General features: G+C 27.7%; 2 protein-coding genes across 2 annotated transcripts; one reads left to right on the forward strand and one right to left on the reverse strand.

Annotated features, from left to right (window-relative positions):
* Positions 1-1332: 1332 nt before the first annotated feature.
* LOC113857381 (ATP-dependent zinc metalloprotease FTSH 3, mitochondrial-like) lies at positions 1333-6788 on the reverse strand. Its single transcript, XM_027489191.1, has 8 exons — positions 6420-6788; positions 6100-6322; positions 5909-5980; positions 5191-5330; positions 4120-4593; positions 3158-3925; positions 2401-2628; positions 1333-2152 (listed from the first exon to the last, which is right to left on the reverse strand). Exons 1-8 carry the CDS (start codon positions 6468-6470, stop codon positions 1670-1672), a joined length of 2439 nt encoding a protein of 812 aa, XP_027344992.1. The 5' UTR covers positions 6471-6788; the 3' UTR covers positions 1333-1669.
* An 8476-nt stretch (positions 6789-15264) lies between these two features.
* On the forward strand, positions 15265-15573 carry LOC113857382. The gene has a single exon (XM_027489193.1). The coding sequence runs from the start codon at positions 15265-15267 to the stop codon at positions 15571-15573; it is 309 nt and encodes a 102-aa protein (XP_027344994.1).
* The last annotated feature ends 3395 nt before the right edge of the window (positions 15574-18968 follow it).

The following is an 18968-nucleotide window of genomic DNA, read 5'->3' on the forward strand; positions in this document are numbered from 1 at the left end:
AGGAATAGAAATCAAAAGTACAACTGTACATGTATCATACAAAACTTTAATTAGTTTCGAAAGTGTTATAAGCTGCCTTCTTAATAAAGGCTAGATTTTTTTTCCCCGAATATTTGACCATTTATATTAACATATCTTGACTTCAGTTTTATTTCATCACATTTTACTTCCAGGCTTTAATAATAAATAAATAAACTACAAGTATAAAAAAAAATGTATATTTTATTTTCATTTTTAAGTTCTAATAATCACGCGTCTTAAAAAAGAAATGTTCCAATAATCACGATATGTGAACGGTACGTGTGAACTTAGGAAAGAAGAAATATATGTATATATTTTTTTTAAAATTTTAATAACCTGCGTGAACTATGTGCCAAAAAAACTGTGAACTCCTAAACATAAATTATATTTTTATTAAAAGCAATCAATCATATGGATTATCACTTGAATCATATCATTGATATTACTTAATTGAAATTAAAAGAACAAGACCAAAACAATAATTAATGTTAAATTAAAATTCACGTTTCCACTTATTTAATTTTGTTATTTTTTTCTTTTGGTCAATACTTATTTAATTTTGTTCGAATGGAAGTTTAAAACATAAGGTCTAGTATGATCACCAAACGTACTCGTTTTTGCGGTCACTGGTGACGTGCTAAATTGTTATGAAGATAGAGTATTTTGATTTTTGTTAAAAAAATACTTATTTAGGGTATGTTTATCTTCTATTTTTAAAAGAGTTTTTATTTTTTTTAAATATAGTATAAATTTATATTATATTTAGAAAAAAAATTAAAAACTCTTTTTAAAAGAGAAATTAAATTATTCTTCTAGTTTCGAAAAGTATGACATAAATTTTACTCTTTAAATATTCACTATATTAGTAAAGATGAATAAGATTAGTTATATCAGTGTCAAATTTTATAAAATAACATTTATTAAGTTTTTATCAGAATATTTTTTTCAATTTTAACATTGAATATATTATTCTAGAAAGATAGATAAAGTTTGCAAAATTAATTGATACCCTGGTGTGGATTGATCATATTCCACAATTAGTTTAGAGTTGTTCAAAATATGTGTGTTCTATTTAAATTTGTTTTATGCAGTTGTTGAGAATGATACTGTAACAAGAGCTTTAGAAAGAGCTATGGTAATTGATTGGATCTCTTCTTAGTTTTTCAATAGAATTAAGTAATTGTATTTGTAAGAAAATTGTACAACAATTTTTACAATAAAGAAAAAAATGAAAAGACAGGTTTAGTGTAAAATAGAATTTGTCAAAAGTAACCCTTTCATATTTCTTTTTTTTTTTTAATCGTTTTTGTTATAATTGAAGTGCACACAAAGATAATTAACAGGAATCCGATTCCAAACCATATATTCCTTCAAATGAAAGAAATAATATTTAGAAGAAAGTTGATGGCATAACAAGATGAACATGTACACATCTTCCAATGGTAGAATGATAATATTAGAACGTTAAGAGAATTAGTAAGGCTTGAACAACTGAGAATGGGAATTGGATTGGTCAGTCTATGGCACATCCATGTAACAAAAATCAGAAACGAATTATTTCATTGAGCAGTTGACATACAAGTTTCGATCAAGTCAGCATTTTGATGAAATAAGAAATTCATGTACAATAGCAAACAGAAACTCTTAACTATGTGGGAACAACCTGAGGCTCTAAAGGTGGAGAGCCACCACCTTCCTCAGGCGATTCAGCAGCGCTCTCTGAGGCAATTTTTTCTTCCTCCTCCTGAAAACCTTGTTTAAATCTATCATAATTGGAGAGTTCAGCAGCCTTGAATGGCCGCTCACCTAAAACTTGAACCAAGTCATCCTGATGAAGTACTTCTTTTTCAAGCAGCAGCTCTGCAATTTGAGCTACTTTTTCCTTGTGTTCCTCGACAAGCTGTACTGTGCGTTCGTACGCTTTGGTCACCCATTCCCGCACTTCGCTATCAATGATTGCAGCAGTTTTGTTGCTGTATGGTTTCGACAGCTCGTACGAGCCCTCTTTCGGAGGGAAAGAGAGGAGACCCACCTTTTCGCTGAAACCATAAACTGCTACTTGGGCATATGTCATCTTGGTCACTTTTTCCAAGTCATTCTGTGCTCCTGTTGAGATTTTCCCTATAAGAACCTGCAGTAACAATGGATGGGAACCATCACCCTCATGCTCATGCCTTTGAAGGTTGGCAAGAATCAAGCACCAGATAAGAAAAAGCCATTGAACACGACATAGAAATCAGTAATGAGATTTACAGTTGAAAAATACGCGTAATGCACATGAACATGTTAAACTTTTTCAGGAATAAGTTCTGCACTAAGTGTCATACAAGTCGTATTAAAAATCTATAAGAGAAAGACATCAGGAAAAGTCAAAAATACCTGCTCCGCAGCCCGACCACCTAGTGTCATGCAAGTCATATCAAAAAGCTGCTCCTTTGTCATCAGAAGATTCTCATTTGGAACATATTGGGCAAACCCAAGAGCTGCTGTGCCACGAGGAACAATAGTTACTTTCAGCAAGGGCTCAGCGTGTTCCAAGAACCAACCTGCAACAGCATGGCCTGATTCGTGGTAAGCAACAGTGCGCCTTTCCAGCTTGCTTATTACCTGGATAAGAAACATGAGTATGAGAGACTCTAACAAGGTAATGGAAAAAGTAGAATGAGAATTCCAAATTTCAAATAGTTCAACATTTTCAATTCAATGTAGTGAACAAGTTTCCACATCATGAAGTTTAACTCACAACAGCCAAAGATCAAGTGACCAACTATTTCTGTAGATTAGATACAGAGAGATTAAAAGATTCAGATAGATTAAGACCAACTTTAGGTGGATAAGTTTTCAGTGAAGTGTCTTATTTCAGGAGATAAGAAAAGTTTTTCTACATCCTATAAATAACAGTGGGAAAAGAACCTGAGTAAGTTATCAAACTTGACATCAGTTTATTAAAACTAAACTATATTATTTTATGGTGAAACTTCATTTTGCTCCCACAATGACAAAAGATATACGAGAAAAATGAAGACAACAATAACTCTGCCTATGATATGCAAATTTTTATAAACTAAAACACCCAGCTCCACCCTTCACGTCCCCCAAGCCTATCTCAGTAATATAAAATCTTAAAAAGACATACCATGTTCTTCTTCTCCAAACCACCAATGATCCTATCAATAGCTGCCTCAAAATGTTTCATTTTGACTTGGGTTTCCTCACCCCTTGCAGCAATCAGAGCAGCCTCATTGCAAACATTAGCAATGTCAGCTCCAGCAAATCCAGGAGTAAGGGCTGCGAGCCTTTGAGAATAATATGAAGGCTCATGGTCAAGCTTGATCTTTTTCAAGTAGATTTGAAATATCTGGTCACGGCCTTTAATATCAGGTTTGTCAATGGATATCTGGCGGTCAAATCGCCCAGGCCTAAGTAGAGCTTTGTCTAAAATATCAGGCCTGTTTGTTCCGGCCAGAACAACAACTCCGGAAGTAGTTCCAAAACCATCCATCTCCACCAACAATTGATTTAAAGTACTTTCACGCTCGTCGTTTGCCCCTGAGAAACCGCCACGTCCTCTTGCTCGACCAATTGCATCAATTTCATCAATAAATATTATACTAGGAGCACACTGCCTTGCTTCCTGAAACAAGTTTCTCACCCTGGATGGTCCAACACCAACAAACATTTCCATGAAATCAGATCCAGATATGGAAAGAAATGGCACACCAGACTCCCCTGCAGTTGCTTTCGCTAAAAGGGTTTTTCCAGTGCCTGGAGGACCCACCAAGAGAGCACCTTTTGGAATTTTTGCACCAAGTTCTTCATATTTTTTCGGGTTCTTGAGGAAGTGCACAAACTCCATAATTTCTTGCTTTGCCTCATCGCAACCAGCAACATCTTTGAAATAGACCTGAACAAAATGAACAGAAATGAGAAAAATATAGTCCCTTAATTGACTTTACAGCTAAGTTATTCACCACCACTTCTTAAAAGAAATAACTATAACTAAAAAGGCAAGCATGCCAAACGAGGGACATGCTGTTAAAAACAAATTAAAAAAACAGAGGGCTGTCTCATATATAGAAGAAAAGGAAATCTACCAACCTTGTTTTTGGTATTTTTGTCAACTTTAGTAACATGAGCTTTTCCTATGTTGAATATTCCACGAGCACCCTTTCCAGCACCACCACCACCAACACCTAGTCCACTTTGCATCCTCCTTCCCATATACAAGAGAGATCCCAAAAGCAACAGTGTTGGAGCAAGTCTCATCAATTCCATGTACCAAACCACATCAGAAGAATATGTAACAGGCACATAATCATGAGGGTCAATGCCTAATGCTTCTTGTGCTTCCTCTAGCTTCTCCTCAAAAGACTCAACACTTCCAATATTGAAATAATATTTATATTGGCCTCCAGAATCCTTTGCAGGAAGGGTCCCTTGGACTACTTCACTGTCTATTTGGTTACGGGGAGTGCTTCGTACATATACTTTGGCAACTGATTTATTAGAGACAACAATACGCTCTACTAATCCTGGTTCCAAAAGCTTGTTTTTAAACTCCTGAAAGCTAATCTGCGAACAATCAAATTCTTCTCCATGTCAGAAAGAAGATAACAAAAACCAAGCTAGTTTAAGACTTGCAACCAGATACTAGAAAGCCTATCCTTGTAGCACTCTTATTTAATGACGCTTAAACTATGCAGTCAATTGTAGCAGCATAATGCTCATCTCATGATTGATTTTACTGAGTAATATGAATTGAATTTGGTCCATTAATATAAAATTTCTTGAAAAAGGGTGGGAAAAAAAGACAGCAATCATAATAACATGATTTTCATTTTAGATACCATAGAGAGATACCAAAGAAAGTACCAGAGGAAGGTCTCCTCAAGTATAGTAGTATAATACAAGACACAAAACTCAAATCAAATCTCTCCTAATCTCCCATATATTTCCATTTTCTCCCATTCATCAAAAGATTCAAGATAAACGTGGCATATAGACTCTAACCAAAAAATGTTCATTTCTCACGCATTGGAAATATTGCACTCGCCATATAGAATGCATATATATTCATACATTTCAAGTTCTCCACTCAACCCAATTTCACCCACATAAACAAATTAAAACCACTACTGGCCTGGGTGATACATTTGAAGTAATGCTTACCTGCTTCTGTTCATTAGGATCATAAGAAAGGGAAGCAAAAAATAGCCCTATCACCAAAAATGGGGTGATTATTTTCTGGAGATTCTTCATAAAAGCTTCCTCAAAACCTCCATGATTATCTGTGTTTGTGTTTGAGTCCTCTGACATCAAAAGGATAATTCAAGTGTTAAAAGTTGTTAGTGGCGCCACTTTTATTGCAAGATAAACTGGAAAGCAGATATACGATAAATCATTGCAGTCCAACAAGAAAAAGAGAAAGACAGAGAGAGAGAGAAAATTTTTGGATTGAAACATAAATTTCAAAACACAAAATGTCCCTTCCGAAAATAGAACCTTGGCCATGGGCAAGAATTGAATCCTACTTGATTCTCCATCTTCTCATCATAAAAGAAGTTCATGCGTTAAATGCAATAAAAGAGTAGCTCGACACTAAAAAATCTAATAACAAAAAGATGAGCAAACCAACTCAAGTTCCAACATGGCAGAAAACTACATATAAAAATTATAGCAAATAAAGGATAACAAAACCCCCGCATGAGTATATATAAATCAAAACACACCAGTGAACAACGTATGAATAACCAATGTCTAAGTCATGAGAAAGGCATCCTTCCATTTTGCTCATTACATCAGTTGTGTCAATCACTTTCAAACAATTGGCCATGAATGCTTCCTAATTCAGAATAAGAAAGGGTGACACACCAGGTTTCTTTTTTACCTTTGGACTCATATTTTTTGTCATTTCCATTTGGAATTTCCTTCTTTTCCTTGGGATAGAAGTTCTCATAATCTGCCAAAAAGGAGAAATATTAATCAGAACACTAACTGAAGCACGGCACTATAATCCAGAAGCAAAATTGCTGAAAGCAATAGAACTTCAATCACATGCTAACGACCAATAAAACTTACTCTTCTTCTTTGGGGCTTCGCTGGAAAACAATCGGTGAAGCCTAGGGTTTGCGGCAACAGATTTAAAGTCAGGGAAATTGGAAACGAGGGCATTACTGCGAGCTCTGGCAGAAGACACGTAGCCCCTAAAAAACCCTAATAGCCCTTCGGCTTCGTCGGAATAGGCATTCGCACATGGCGCTCCGAGAAGGGTTCTCAGTCTCCGATCACCATGCGAAAAAATCTATGACCCATTTAAAAGCGTCGTCAAAGTTAAATTCTTTTAGGTTTGCTACGTAAAATTTTGCATTGAATTGAGTGAAAGAGAAACGAAAGCTTACTCTGGCGCGAGACGAGCGCGACAAGGAGCGCCCAATCCTTGAAAAATTCATGCTTAGAGGAAACAATGTTATCTAAGTGGAACTGAAAATCTTATTTAAAAGGGAAAATAGAAATTAGATCTGAAGCAATCAAAATGAGAAACAACTTAATCTAATCCTATGTCGCCACTGAAACGATAAAATTATTGTTGCTGTTGGTGTTGTATAGAACCAAAGGATAAAACATCATTTGCAAACTCGGTGGTTTAAAGCTGTGTTTGGCTTAGAACTTACGACGAAGCCTTCTCTTTATAACGCAAATAGTTTTAGCTTGAGGTCAACAAAGACGCACGTTGCCTTCGTTCTAAAAATTGTCTTGGCAAACACGGTACGAGCCCATAGATTTTTTCTCCAGAGAAGTGATCAATAAGGGGGAAAAAAACTAATCGCTCTCTACAAAATAATAATACGTATTAATTTATTTTTAAAAATGTGTGTTCAATTTTTTTAAAATTTAAACTAAATTACTCAAACAAAAAAATAAATAAATTGAACATGCTAATATATATTCTATCTTGAAATACTGAAGTTAAAATGAAGTAGTAATCAAGTGGTTGCATGAGTAAGTTAGTATATATAAATCGTTAGATATATATTTTAAATAATTAATATTTGAATTTTTTTATCTTTAGTAATAATACTAATTTTGGTAAATTTATGATTTATTCTTGTGAAAGAATTTGTAAAATTATTTTTTAGGTATTAAAAGTTATTGTTTTAGATTTTTATAAAATTATTTTGATAGTCATTTTTTATTTTTTTTACACAAATTTCGTATGTATCTTATATGTAAGTAGTTATTTTAATAATTAAAACTTTCACAACGGAATAATCAAAAGTAGCTTTTAAATTAATAGACATTGAATGTCATCTTAAAATTTTAGGCATCAACCTAAAAATATTATGTATATAATTCATAATTTTTATAATGGAAGTTTCTACATGCATTCTCGCACTTCTATTTCATTAAAAAAAAAATAACTTTTATATTAATAAAATGTTCAATGTCATTTCAGATCTTAGTTGTACCTTTTTAACTAAGTAACATAATCTACAAAATCTGCTTAAATCATTTTAATCTTGTTTAAACAAAAGTTACAGAAAAATAAATTATTTATTAGAAAAATATCACTTAACCTGTATTGAAAGTAATTTAAGAATATGACTTTTCACTTAAGTGAATCACTATTAGCTTAAACAAAATTGATATGACTTAAGCAAATTGTGCTAACAAATAATCCTTTCATTTTAGTTTAAATGAAAAAAATTGTACTTAAGTGTATGATCATCACTATATAAATTTAACTTAAACGAATATTGGATGACTTAAGTAAATTTTGTAGAGAATATTTTCCTACATTTCTTTAGATTTAACTGCATCTCTTTAGTTATTACCTTTGTTCCAATTTAGTCAATTTGTCTATTGTTAAGAAAATTGATATGAGTATATCATGTTTTTAAATTTAACTAGTTACACTTACAAAATTCACAATTTAAAATATGACAATACAAAAAGAATACAATTATTTGAGTTATTGGATTTGAAAAACATTTTTGCATATTAGGAGGGAGAAATAATATTCACATAAAATAAATCGAGCTTTTATGCTGCTAATTTAAGTGAAAATTATTTAATTTCACTGAAAATTATTTAATTTCATTCAATCTCTTAACTTAATATCTCTTTCTACTTATATCAACCATAATTACTAAATATATCGAATTAGTTGTTACAAACATAAAATAAAAAGCTCAAATTAACTTAAAAAGACAAAGATGAAAGACAATATATTTAAGAGAATATGAATGAATTTCATGTGAAAAAAATTTATTTCCAAAATTGTAACAGTGATATCTTTTCTAAAAAAATGTCTTAAAAAAACTTTGAATGATTAATTTTAAATATTTAATATTAATAACTTATAAATTATTTTAAAAATTAAAAAAATAAATATATAAAAAATTCATCTTACTAACTTATTTATGGATTATATAATACAATAACTTATGTTACTCATCACCTTAATTATAATAATAATATTTAATTACGTTTATGATAAAGATAAAGTTTAAAAAGTAAAGTCTTATTAAAATTACAATTATGTAATTTGAATTATTAAAAAATAATACCATCTATAATACTATATATTTCTATTTTTTTTATGTTTATGTCCTAAAATTATATCTCATAATTCGAAAAAATAATTAAAGATATTTTATTTAAAATGTTCAAAAGCCATTTCTCAGCTAGTTTTAACTAAAATAATAATTAAGATTATGATAAAATAATGACAGTTATATAATTATCAAAATTGTAATTTTTGATCTTGCATTTATAGTTTTACGTTTATTTTATAATAATAATTATTAAAATATTAAAAGTGAAATCTTTTATTAAAATTATTATATGTAATGCTATTAATTTTTTCTATATTTTCATTATAATTTGTAATAATAAAATTTATTGATAATTTAAATAAGTAAATAGTCATAAAAAAATATATTTTTTGAATTAGTCGTGTGAAAATTTTAGTTGATTTTAATTTTGTAAATTTTTTTTAAATAATGAATACCATTAACTGAAAGTTGTTAAATGATAACTAAGTAAACAATGTTAGTTATATGAAATGCTATTTTTTAAACATTGAACAATGTAATAATTTGTTATATGAAATGTTAGTTTCAGATGTAACCAAATTTAAATAAGTAATTAATTTTTAAAAAATATTTTTAAAATTAATATATATTTTTAGTCTTGTAAAATTCATTTATTTTTAAATAAATTTTACAATTATATATTAAATTAATGTTATTGATTTAGATGGCATTTTAAACCTCGGATTTGTCTTAGGAATATTCATTGAGATAGTATTATTTTAAACAAAAATATATATTTTTTTAAAATAATTTCAAAGTAAAAAAAATAATTGTATTATATGAGATAAGAAGACTTCTTACGTTGTATTTCCTTAAATTCATGAAAAAATTTTCATCAATAATAAATGAAGAATTTCTCTTTTATATCTCCAAAAATTCTTTCTCCAAGTAGGCAAATTTTCTACCATTATCTAAGACTTCTTAGAATTTTTTAAAACAACAGTTCTTCAACTCTAACATTATTTTCTTAAACATCTTTTTTTTAGTAAATTATGAACATCATTTGTAATTTTATATCTAATCTTAATTTAAAAATAGTGTAAAAGTAATTTCTCTTGTAAACTAAATTATTCTTTTGATCATTGCATTTTTTTTCCTCTTACTTATAGTTTCATCCAAACAATAAGAATATAATTTCATTCTATTGTAACAATAAAAGTAAGAAAATTAGAAAGTTTTGAAACATTGTATCCTGATAGATTTCAAATAATAAAATATTTTGATGTTGAATGTAATGATAAAATGTTAACTTATTTAAAATATTGAATAACTGAAAAAATAATTAATTTTAAATGTGAATAAATTTTTAGAATTAATTATTTGTTAAAATTATGTGGTGTGGTATATGAAACTAACATATATTACATAAAATATTAGTTGATTAATTATCATCTAACAACTATTAGTTAAGAGTAATAATAATATATTTCATGACTCACGTGATATCTCTAATATTGATTAAAATTTATTAAAAATTATAAAAATTATATGAGTCTCACTTTTTATTACTCATAAATTAATATTTGTCTTATTTAATTTTTAATAAATTTTAACTAATAATAAAAAATAAGTTAATGAATATGTTTGCAACATTCTTTAACACAAATTTAAAAAAAAATAAAAGTTTATAAAATAAAATTCAATAAAAAATTATTTAATTGAATAGCTAAGTAAAGATAAAAAATATTAATATAACATAGAAGTTCATAAATGACAAAATAAATTATACATATAGTTGTGTAAAGAATGGAGAGTCAATTTTGCCAAATAAAAAAAAAGTAACCTATCATATCGTGTATATAATTGTTTTCATATATGATTAAAAAGTATTATAAATTAAATTTATTATGTAAATATTTTAAATATTTGTATTAAGGTTTGATGACAACATTTTACTTTTATGAAATAAATAAATTGTGTGTAAAAAAATTATGTTAAAATTAAAATAAATGCACTTAATGTGAAATACATATGAACAATTTTATAGTGAAATAATAGACGTAATTTTGGTTAGCTTAATCTAAATCCAATCAAGATTGTGCAACTGAATAAGATGGGTGAATTTATCTCTGGTTAGTATATGACTAAATTGAAAAAGTGGTTTTTTTTATAAATTATAGAAAACGAAAAAAAATAAAATTATATTAAAGTGCATCATTATTATTTAAAAAAAGAGAGGAGAAAGCTTGAAAGCTAATAAAAGTTTATAACATTAATTTTAATGTACATAAACGAATAAATAATTTTAGATTAATTTAAAGTTTTATAAATATATTTTATATAATATAATTATATAATTTAACAAATAATTTTAAAATAAAATTATCTAATATAATTTAACTCATTTCAATATAATTTAAATTGTTTCCCTTAAATATTTTTTCCTTTCGGCCGTGAATTATACTCGATAATAATAATTTTTTTATGCTAGAATTTTATCTCGTAATATTCTAACAACAGTGAATTGTAAACCCTTGGTTTTAGGTCAACAAATTGTAAACTCTCTAACTTTGTAATCTAAAAAGTTAATGCAAAGGGGAGAATGCAACACTTTATAGTGGAGGAAAAAAGCATGCAAGAGCCTGGGCTCTGTTCACACACACGCACAAAAAAGCCCAAACTTAAAATTAAATTTATTGCACATTGAATGTGGTTGCTTATTTAACAATTTTTTACTATACAAATAATGCTAGGTAAATTTTTTGTATGTCATTTTTTTAATTAATCAGTATAATTTATTATTAATTAATAATATACCTCTGTAAATAAAAAAAGAAATCGTTAAAAGTATGTTTTTAATATTACTTCACATGATATATTATTATGTTTGTTTCAATTCAAATTTAGAAAAATTATCTTTTATTAAAAAAAATCTCAAAAAATTAATATAAATAAGTGATATTTCACAAAAAGAAAAAATTAACTAAAGCATGCGCACGCATACATAGATACAATAACATATTTATGATAGACACACTACGACATACGTTACAATAAGTTTCTAGAGTGTCGCAAGTTGTATTGTACGCTGTAAATGCACAAAATTTTCAGGTTTGGTGTACTTGCCATGTTTATGTATATTGCTGTGTCTCTCCCACAGAAAAATATAAAATAAGGTGTTATAAATATATTTTTTAAGGCACTTTAAAATATATTGAAAAAATAAATTGAAAGTGAAAAAATATCACATAATTTTTTTATAAATTTCAATAAAATTTATCTAATAATTTAAAACATGTTAGAAAAAATTGTTTGAAAGTATATTACCATTTACCAAATTTTTTTAAAACATAATATCGTAGTAATGTTTGAGTTTTTTTGTAGATAATAATAATAGGAGCAATGCTTTGGTCTCTGATGCCACGCCAAGTCTTGTTTTGAGGTGCAGCCGTTGAGGACGTAGAAGAGTTGTGTTGTTCAGGGAATAAAGGGTCCTATTTTAACACCCAAAATAAGTGTCTACATAGTATTTTTTTAGGGTTAAAATATTTTTAAAAAAATATTTTATGTAAAAAGGAATTTAAATAATACTAATATAATAAAGAATAATATAAAATAATCATAAACAAATATTTTAACACTTATGTTAAAGTAACATTTTTCTTATTTTACAGCAAAATCTTCCTATTTCCTCAGAAAATCAATTGACCATTCCTTGTGCAGCTCACATGTCTGCATGTGGGACTCCTCATTGTTCATATTCTCCCAAGCCGACATGGCCAGCAAAACCACTGTGAAAACCCAAAAAACACTTACGGATCCATTATTTCTATCCCTTTCTCTCTTCTTTAATAAATAAATAGTCTCTGTTTTGAAATAAACACTCTTTCTTTCTCTCTTGTTATCTTTTAGCTTAATTATATTTTTATTCCTTATCATGTCATGATATTTTTATCTGATCTCTTATTAAAAAAATGTTATTTAGTCCTCAAATTTTTCGTTCCCATGTAATTTTTCTACTCGGTTTTTGTTTGTAAGTACACACGTAACTTTAAAAAGTGAAAGATCAAATGAAAAATTATGTAAAGGAACTAACCAAAATATCGTAAACGTTGTTGATGTAAGAAATCAGAAAGTAAATAAAAAATAATATTTAATAGACAAAACTAACCAAAGGTTAATAACGATACTATATAATTTTTTTAAAAAAATTACAAAGATTAATTACAACTTTTAATAAATTAAATGAAAATTCATATTTTGAGGAACTAAAAAAATATCTTTTAAAAGGAAATTGTTAATTTTGTAAGGTTAATTTTAAACAACAAAAACAGCAAATTTTTACTTTAAAAATATTTATTATGTTGAAAATATAATAATATTACTTTTTAATTAAAAAATACTATTTTTATACAGTTAAAATTAATCTTAACTTAAGAAAATGAGGTTAACAAAATCATATTTTTCACTAGCTGCATTTTTGGGTACCTCAAAATTTGACTGTATATGCTGAATATATGCTATGCAAAGACTCAAATTTTACTGTCAATTTTTACTGGTGTGCAGCTAGTCAAGCAATTATTTTACACCGGTGAAGTTTTGTACCCTGTACAAATATTATAACTAGAAAAAGAAAAACTATTTTATTATATTAAATATGACTAAATCAAAGAGATAAAATTTTAAAACTAAAATATAATATATAGAAATTATTGCATTAAAAAAATTGAAAGCTCTGTAGGAAAAATTATATGACATAATGAAAAAAATACAAATACTTTCATTCAAAATAATTTAAGAACGAAAATTCACATTTATTGTATAGTGGTAGCTATATACCCAAAAATAAAAAGAAATTCTTTATATAATTTTCTTCAAAGGGAAAATCACCTTTAAAGTGAGTTTTTTTTAATTAAAATCTGTAATTAGGATATACGAGAACTTCTCCATATTATGAGTTTAAGAGACTCAGGAAATGAAAAGAGTAAAAAAAAAAAAAAAAAAAAAAAAGAAATATTCTAATATTTCCTAATCGATTTTTTTGAGGTCATTGTCTCAACCAAATAAATTGCTAGCTGTATTTCATTTCTCTATTTCAGTATTCCAAAAAAACACATATCAATTCCTTCACATGTTAAGTTGAGCAGGACTGTCTCGTTGAAAATATTCAATTCAGTCAATACTTTCAGATTGAAAAATTTGAAATCTGATAGCACTACTGTTCTAGCTACGTAAGTCATCATGTGCCTGTGAATCCATGCCTACAATAAATAAATTATCGAATACAATAATACGGGTATTATTGTATCCTAGAATATACTTTGCAGTGGTTGTGATTGTCACGAAATTATTGGCAGGATCGATTTGTAGGTTCTCCAAGTGATGCTTATTTTTCTTCAGAGTAGAAAATTTTGAAACCTATATCCAAGGTAAAAAGGAATAAAAGATGCGTTAACCGAATATATTTCAGGAAGCAGATTAAAGTTCTATGCTATTGCCGTGATGACAAGTTGATTGACCATTTTCAAAACCATCGATCTTCATCAAAGACAACGTGTATACAGGTTTATATTTATATATATTATAAGGGTGAGAGTGAAAATATTATTTATGTTTATATATATATTAAAACAGAGTTTCAAAACCATTTTCGTCAATGGCAATATATAATTGACAAACAAGAGTCACGTTCATACCAAAAAGATATGGATCATGAACACTGCTCCTAAGTAAGCTACTCATTATGACTCGTGATTCAAACACACCTTTTGACTATAATGGATATATTGCTGATTAGTGTCAAGGTTGATTCATTCATCCATGTGCAAATTCTTAAGCGAATTGGGGCACTAGTTTTGTGAAGTCATAAAGATTTGGAAGCTGCAGTGATAAGATGCTTGTAACGGGCACAAGGTGTCACAACCCTCCACATGAGAACCAGCCAACATTGACTGCAGTGGACAATTATAATAAGTGATTTCTCATTTAAGAACCGTACAAGAGGTGTGTCTCCGAAAAGCACAAGACCCTATTTCAACGGACAAGGTTTCCTGTATCACTCCCAAAGCCACTCATATCGACTAAAAGCACAAATTTTCCACTTCCAAATTCCAGCCCGGATAAAACAGTGAAAAGTAGGGATGAATAATTAAAGTGGAGAAAAACACAAGACATGAAGAAATAAAATGCTTAAAATGTTGGTAGTGCACTACTCAAATTTCAACATATCTTTGTTTATATTTTAACTATTTAAACTAATTTTCATAAATGTATGATGAGTAAGCATATGTACTTTGTGTATATTTAATATTTAATGATTTTGTTAATCTCAGTCCCAACTGAGTCTAAGCGCACATGAATAGCAAGTTTTTATTAAAAATATATGATATTTATTACATTTTTATATTTTTAAGATACTAAATTTTTTGTTTCAATAAAAATTTATAACTTTTTAGTTGTTTGTCTTCAGAGTTGATCAAGGGTAACGAAGTTAATATTCTCAATATTTAATTAGCTCATTATAACATCAAATCTGATCGAGAATTTTTTATGATCCCTCTATGAACCCTTTTTATACACTATCAGTCACACTTCAACCAACTTTCTTTCTTCTTTCCGATCATTATTCTCCTTTCCCTCTCAATCCTTGTGTACACACACACAGTGTAATACATAGCTAGTTCTAGATATTACAGTTCCTTTGTTTCTCATGGATGAAAAGTGGAAGCTATCAAAGAAGGAAGCAGGTTCAAGCAAACATGCAAGCACATCCACCAAGTCATTATTCTCAAGGAGTTGTTCGACAAGAGGCTCTTCCTCAAACTCACCTCTCTTGAGGAGCTTATCCCAAAAGAGTTCTTCCACATCCACAAGCAATCTTCCAAGGAGCTTTTCGCAGAAGAATCCATCTATAGGTCGGAAATGCACCAGTATAGCTAAGGAACACAGAGCCAGATTTTACATCATGAGGCGCTGTGTTGCCATGTTAGTTTGCTGGCACAAGCATGGGGATTCTTGAAAATTGCTCAGATCCCATGTCAGATTCTATGGGTATAGTTGCAAAATGGACATGTTGGTCTGTTGGTCTGTGTGATCTTCAAGTGATCTGGTTTTTTCTACTTCAAATATATTCGTTTTGTAATTACCAATTACATAAAGGTGAGTTATAATTAAGATTTACAAATTGGTTCAGGATCCTCTGGAAGCTTTAATGTGCTTAATCTCATCCTGACTCCATGATTCTGTCATCTCTCTTTATTTCTCTTTCACTATATTATTTGTGTTAAGAAGGAAAGATCACTTTATGGTAAAGCAAAGGAATATGAAATTGTTTTTTGAACGCAAAAGTAGACAAAAAAAAGTTGTCCTATGATCTTAAGAGTATATTTTTTGAAGTGTATAGTGTATATATGAATAAATAAAAATGTGAGAGAAAAAAATAATTTAAATGCAATATTATACCTAGTATTAAAATTTTCACGTACAAAGAATGAAATTGTAGAGATATTTAACTCATCTGGTTCAACTTACCATTATGTATTAGTATATTAGTATTTGGATCTGCATTGAAAATGCAAGCCACATTCCTTCTTCGTTTTTCCCATAAAAAAACAAAAGTGATCCCTGACTGTTTGGCTCAAAATGTTAAAACTTACCAGAGCTGAGTTTTAAAGTATCTTTTTGGTTTTAACACATTCGAAAGGGGAAAATTGCTATCTAACTTAGGTGCAATTCATAATTTCACAATCATAAATATTAGTAATACACTTGAGTTATTAATTAAAATTTATTAAAAAATATGTGGATTTGACTTTTCATTATTGATTCTTATGCATATTTTTATAATTATTAATAAATTTTAACAAATAATTAAAAATATATTAAAAAATGCGTTAAAAAATTTCTTACAAGGCACTCCTCTTTTGTGACAGTATAATTGTAACGATGGAATCTTTCTTTTTCTTTAACCCACCCCAACTCGTCCATGTTGTACACCAACCATTAATTAGGCTTTACTTTATAAGATTTCACGGTTTTCACCAAAATGTGAGTATAAGGAGAAATCACTAGTTCACTTCAAATATGAAGGCATTCACATATTGAGTCTCAATGTTTCGTGTAAAATTTTAAAGTTGGTGTCGATTCATTTATATGAAATCTTAATAATATTTACTGCCATGAATTTATACGGAGACAAAAGCTAATAAGATGTACTCATTTGCCATTAAATATGAATATGGTGTCTTGAAATAGCTACAAAACAAGACAAATATTAATGGAGGAGTTCTATCAGTTGGAAAGACCATCAACATCAAAGAACATTCTTGTGCGGCTTTAACATGGGATTATGCAAACACAAACGTTTGCCCCCAATAAAGATAGATTTTCCTAAATTCCCAATCACGAAACGACTTTAGATGAAGTCTGTTTCATGATGCACAAGCTAAAGCAGGCACTAGATCACAAACCAACTTTACGACACCAAAGGCTTAATTTTCAAATGTCCATTTGATGGTACTTGCTAACCGATAATTAACATCATCGCTAAAATTTCAGAACGATACGAACAGAACAGATATCATCAACTTTGAGAGTGAATGTGGGAATTGAACATGGATTAGAGTTTGGAATTAAAAAATAAATAGATTATAACTCTTATTGTAATTTTATGAAATCACAAAATAATAATGAGTCATTTCCAACTTATAATCTCGGGAGCTAGATATGACATGGAACACAACTTCAATGCAATATATAAAATTATTCTAAAATTAAAAAGTAAACTTTTTTAAAACTATGTATTTAGTCTGTATAGTTAATACTCGTTTGTAAATTAATTTATATATTTAAAGATTATATTTTAATATTTGTTTAAGCATTTATTATATTTTAATTTTTGACATTATCACCTAATTAATGATAAGAAAGAGATTAAAATATAATAAAATATTTATATAAAAATAAAATGTAAGCATTTTTTTATATATAAAAACTAATCTATTGGCATAATACCTATAAAAGTTATTTATATATTTTAATCAACTATAATTTTTAAAATAATACAAAATATTAAATTTAATTAAAAAATACTTGTATTATAATTCAATCTTATATTTATAACACACTTCATTCATTTCTAACAAAAAAAATTTAACTTAATTTTATATTTTTATCTTATTTTTATAGAAATTAATAAAATATCAACATTAACATTCTCATTATAATATTTTAATATATAACTATCTTAATTTTTTATTGACATATTAATTTCTTTAAAATATTTTAAAAAGACCTTTTTACAAGAAAAAACTTTTTACTATATTTGAAATATAAAATTACATCGTTATTTAAAACCTTACAAGATCAACTTTATTGTACCATTAATTAATTTTTATGGTAATTTCTCTATTAATTAGATATTTTATTTATAAAAAATATATATAAGTATATCTAAGTCATTTTGTCAACTATAATACATTTTTTTTGTCATATATAAATTATTATTAGCATTTTATTAAATATAGTTATTATTTTTTTAATAGTTATGTTGACATCTCAACCAGCAATAGGCATGATTCTGGATCATAAATAATAATTTTAACTTAAATATGAGTTTTTAGTTATTTAAAATTTATAATTCTTTTATTTGACACTTTTTTTTTATTTTTTATAAATAAGTTTATCAATTTTTTAAAAAATATATATATTTAATTTCTGTAGTTAACATTTATTTATAAATTAGTTCTTATACTTAAAAAATTTATGTTTTAATTTTTATATAGGTAGTTTTCTTATAACAACACGACTTAAATATAATAAAAAGTTTGTGTAAAAAATAAAATAAATTTTTTAAAATATCATTAATTCATAAATAAGTGTGAATTATAAAAACTAAATGTATAATTTAATAAATTTTTAATTATTCATATTTTAAAATTATGTATTAGTCGTTATAAAATAAAAAATGTGTTCAATTTTGAAGTATTGTTAGTATAAAGATTTCTATAGTGTAAGTGAACGAGAATATATAATAGATATGATAGTACATGATTAGATAGCAATTTAATTTTTTTATTTAAACTAAATTCATAAAAAAATTGTTAATATTTATCTAATTATTTTGCTATTTTAATTTTCTACAAATACAAAATGACGTCTTTAATTTTCTGTTATCTTCTTTAACCCTTTTCATTAGATTAATGTAAAAAAATAATTGATCAACAGCAGAAACAGAAAAAATACCATCTTAAAAAATTTAGATCTAATTCATTCTAAAAGACTAACTCAAAAGAGGATTATCTTAACCTTTAGTCTTAACCTTTATTTTGACTCTAATTTTAACTAATGTAAGACATCTTAATAAATACTAGCAATACATTCTTTAAAACACTCTCATTAAACAAACTATCTATT

This window comes from Abrus precatorius, unplaced genomic scaffold (genome assembly GCF_003935025.1).
Source record: "Abrus precatorius isolate BTA unplaced genomic scaffold, Abrus_2018 Scaffold2, whole genome shotgun sequence".
In the NCBI taxonomy this organism is placed as follows: Eukaryota; Viridiplantae; Streptophyta; class Magnoliopsida; order Fabales; family Fabaceae; genus Abrus; species Abrus precatorius.

Bases quoted from the DNA above. Each gene is read 5' to 3' on its own strand.
- LOC113857381 (XM_027489191.1), bottom strand. From the start codon at position 6,470: ATGAATTTTTCAAGGATTGGGCGCTCCTTGTCGCGCTCGTCTCGCGCC. The intron at 5,981-6,099 runs GTAAGTTTTATT...CCTTTTTGGCAG, and splicing joins CGAAGCCCCAAAGAAGAAGA to ATTATGAGAACTTCTATCCC. The intron at 2,153-2,400 runs GTATTTTTGACT...TTGTTACTGCAG, and splicing joins GTGGTCGGGCTGCGGAGCAG to GTTCTTATAGGGAAAATCTC.
- LOC113857382 (XM_027489193.1), top strand. From the start codon at position 15,265: ATGGATGAAAAGTGGAAGCTATCAAAGAAGGAAGCAGGTTCAAGCAAA.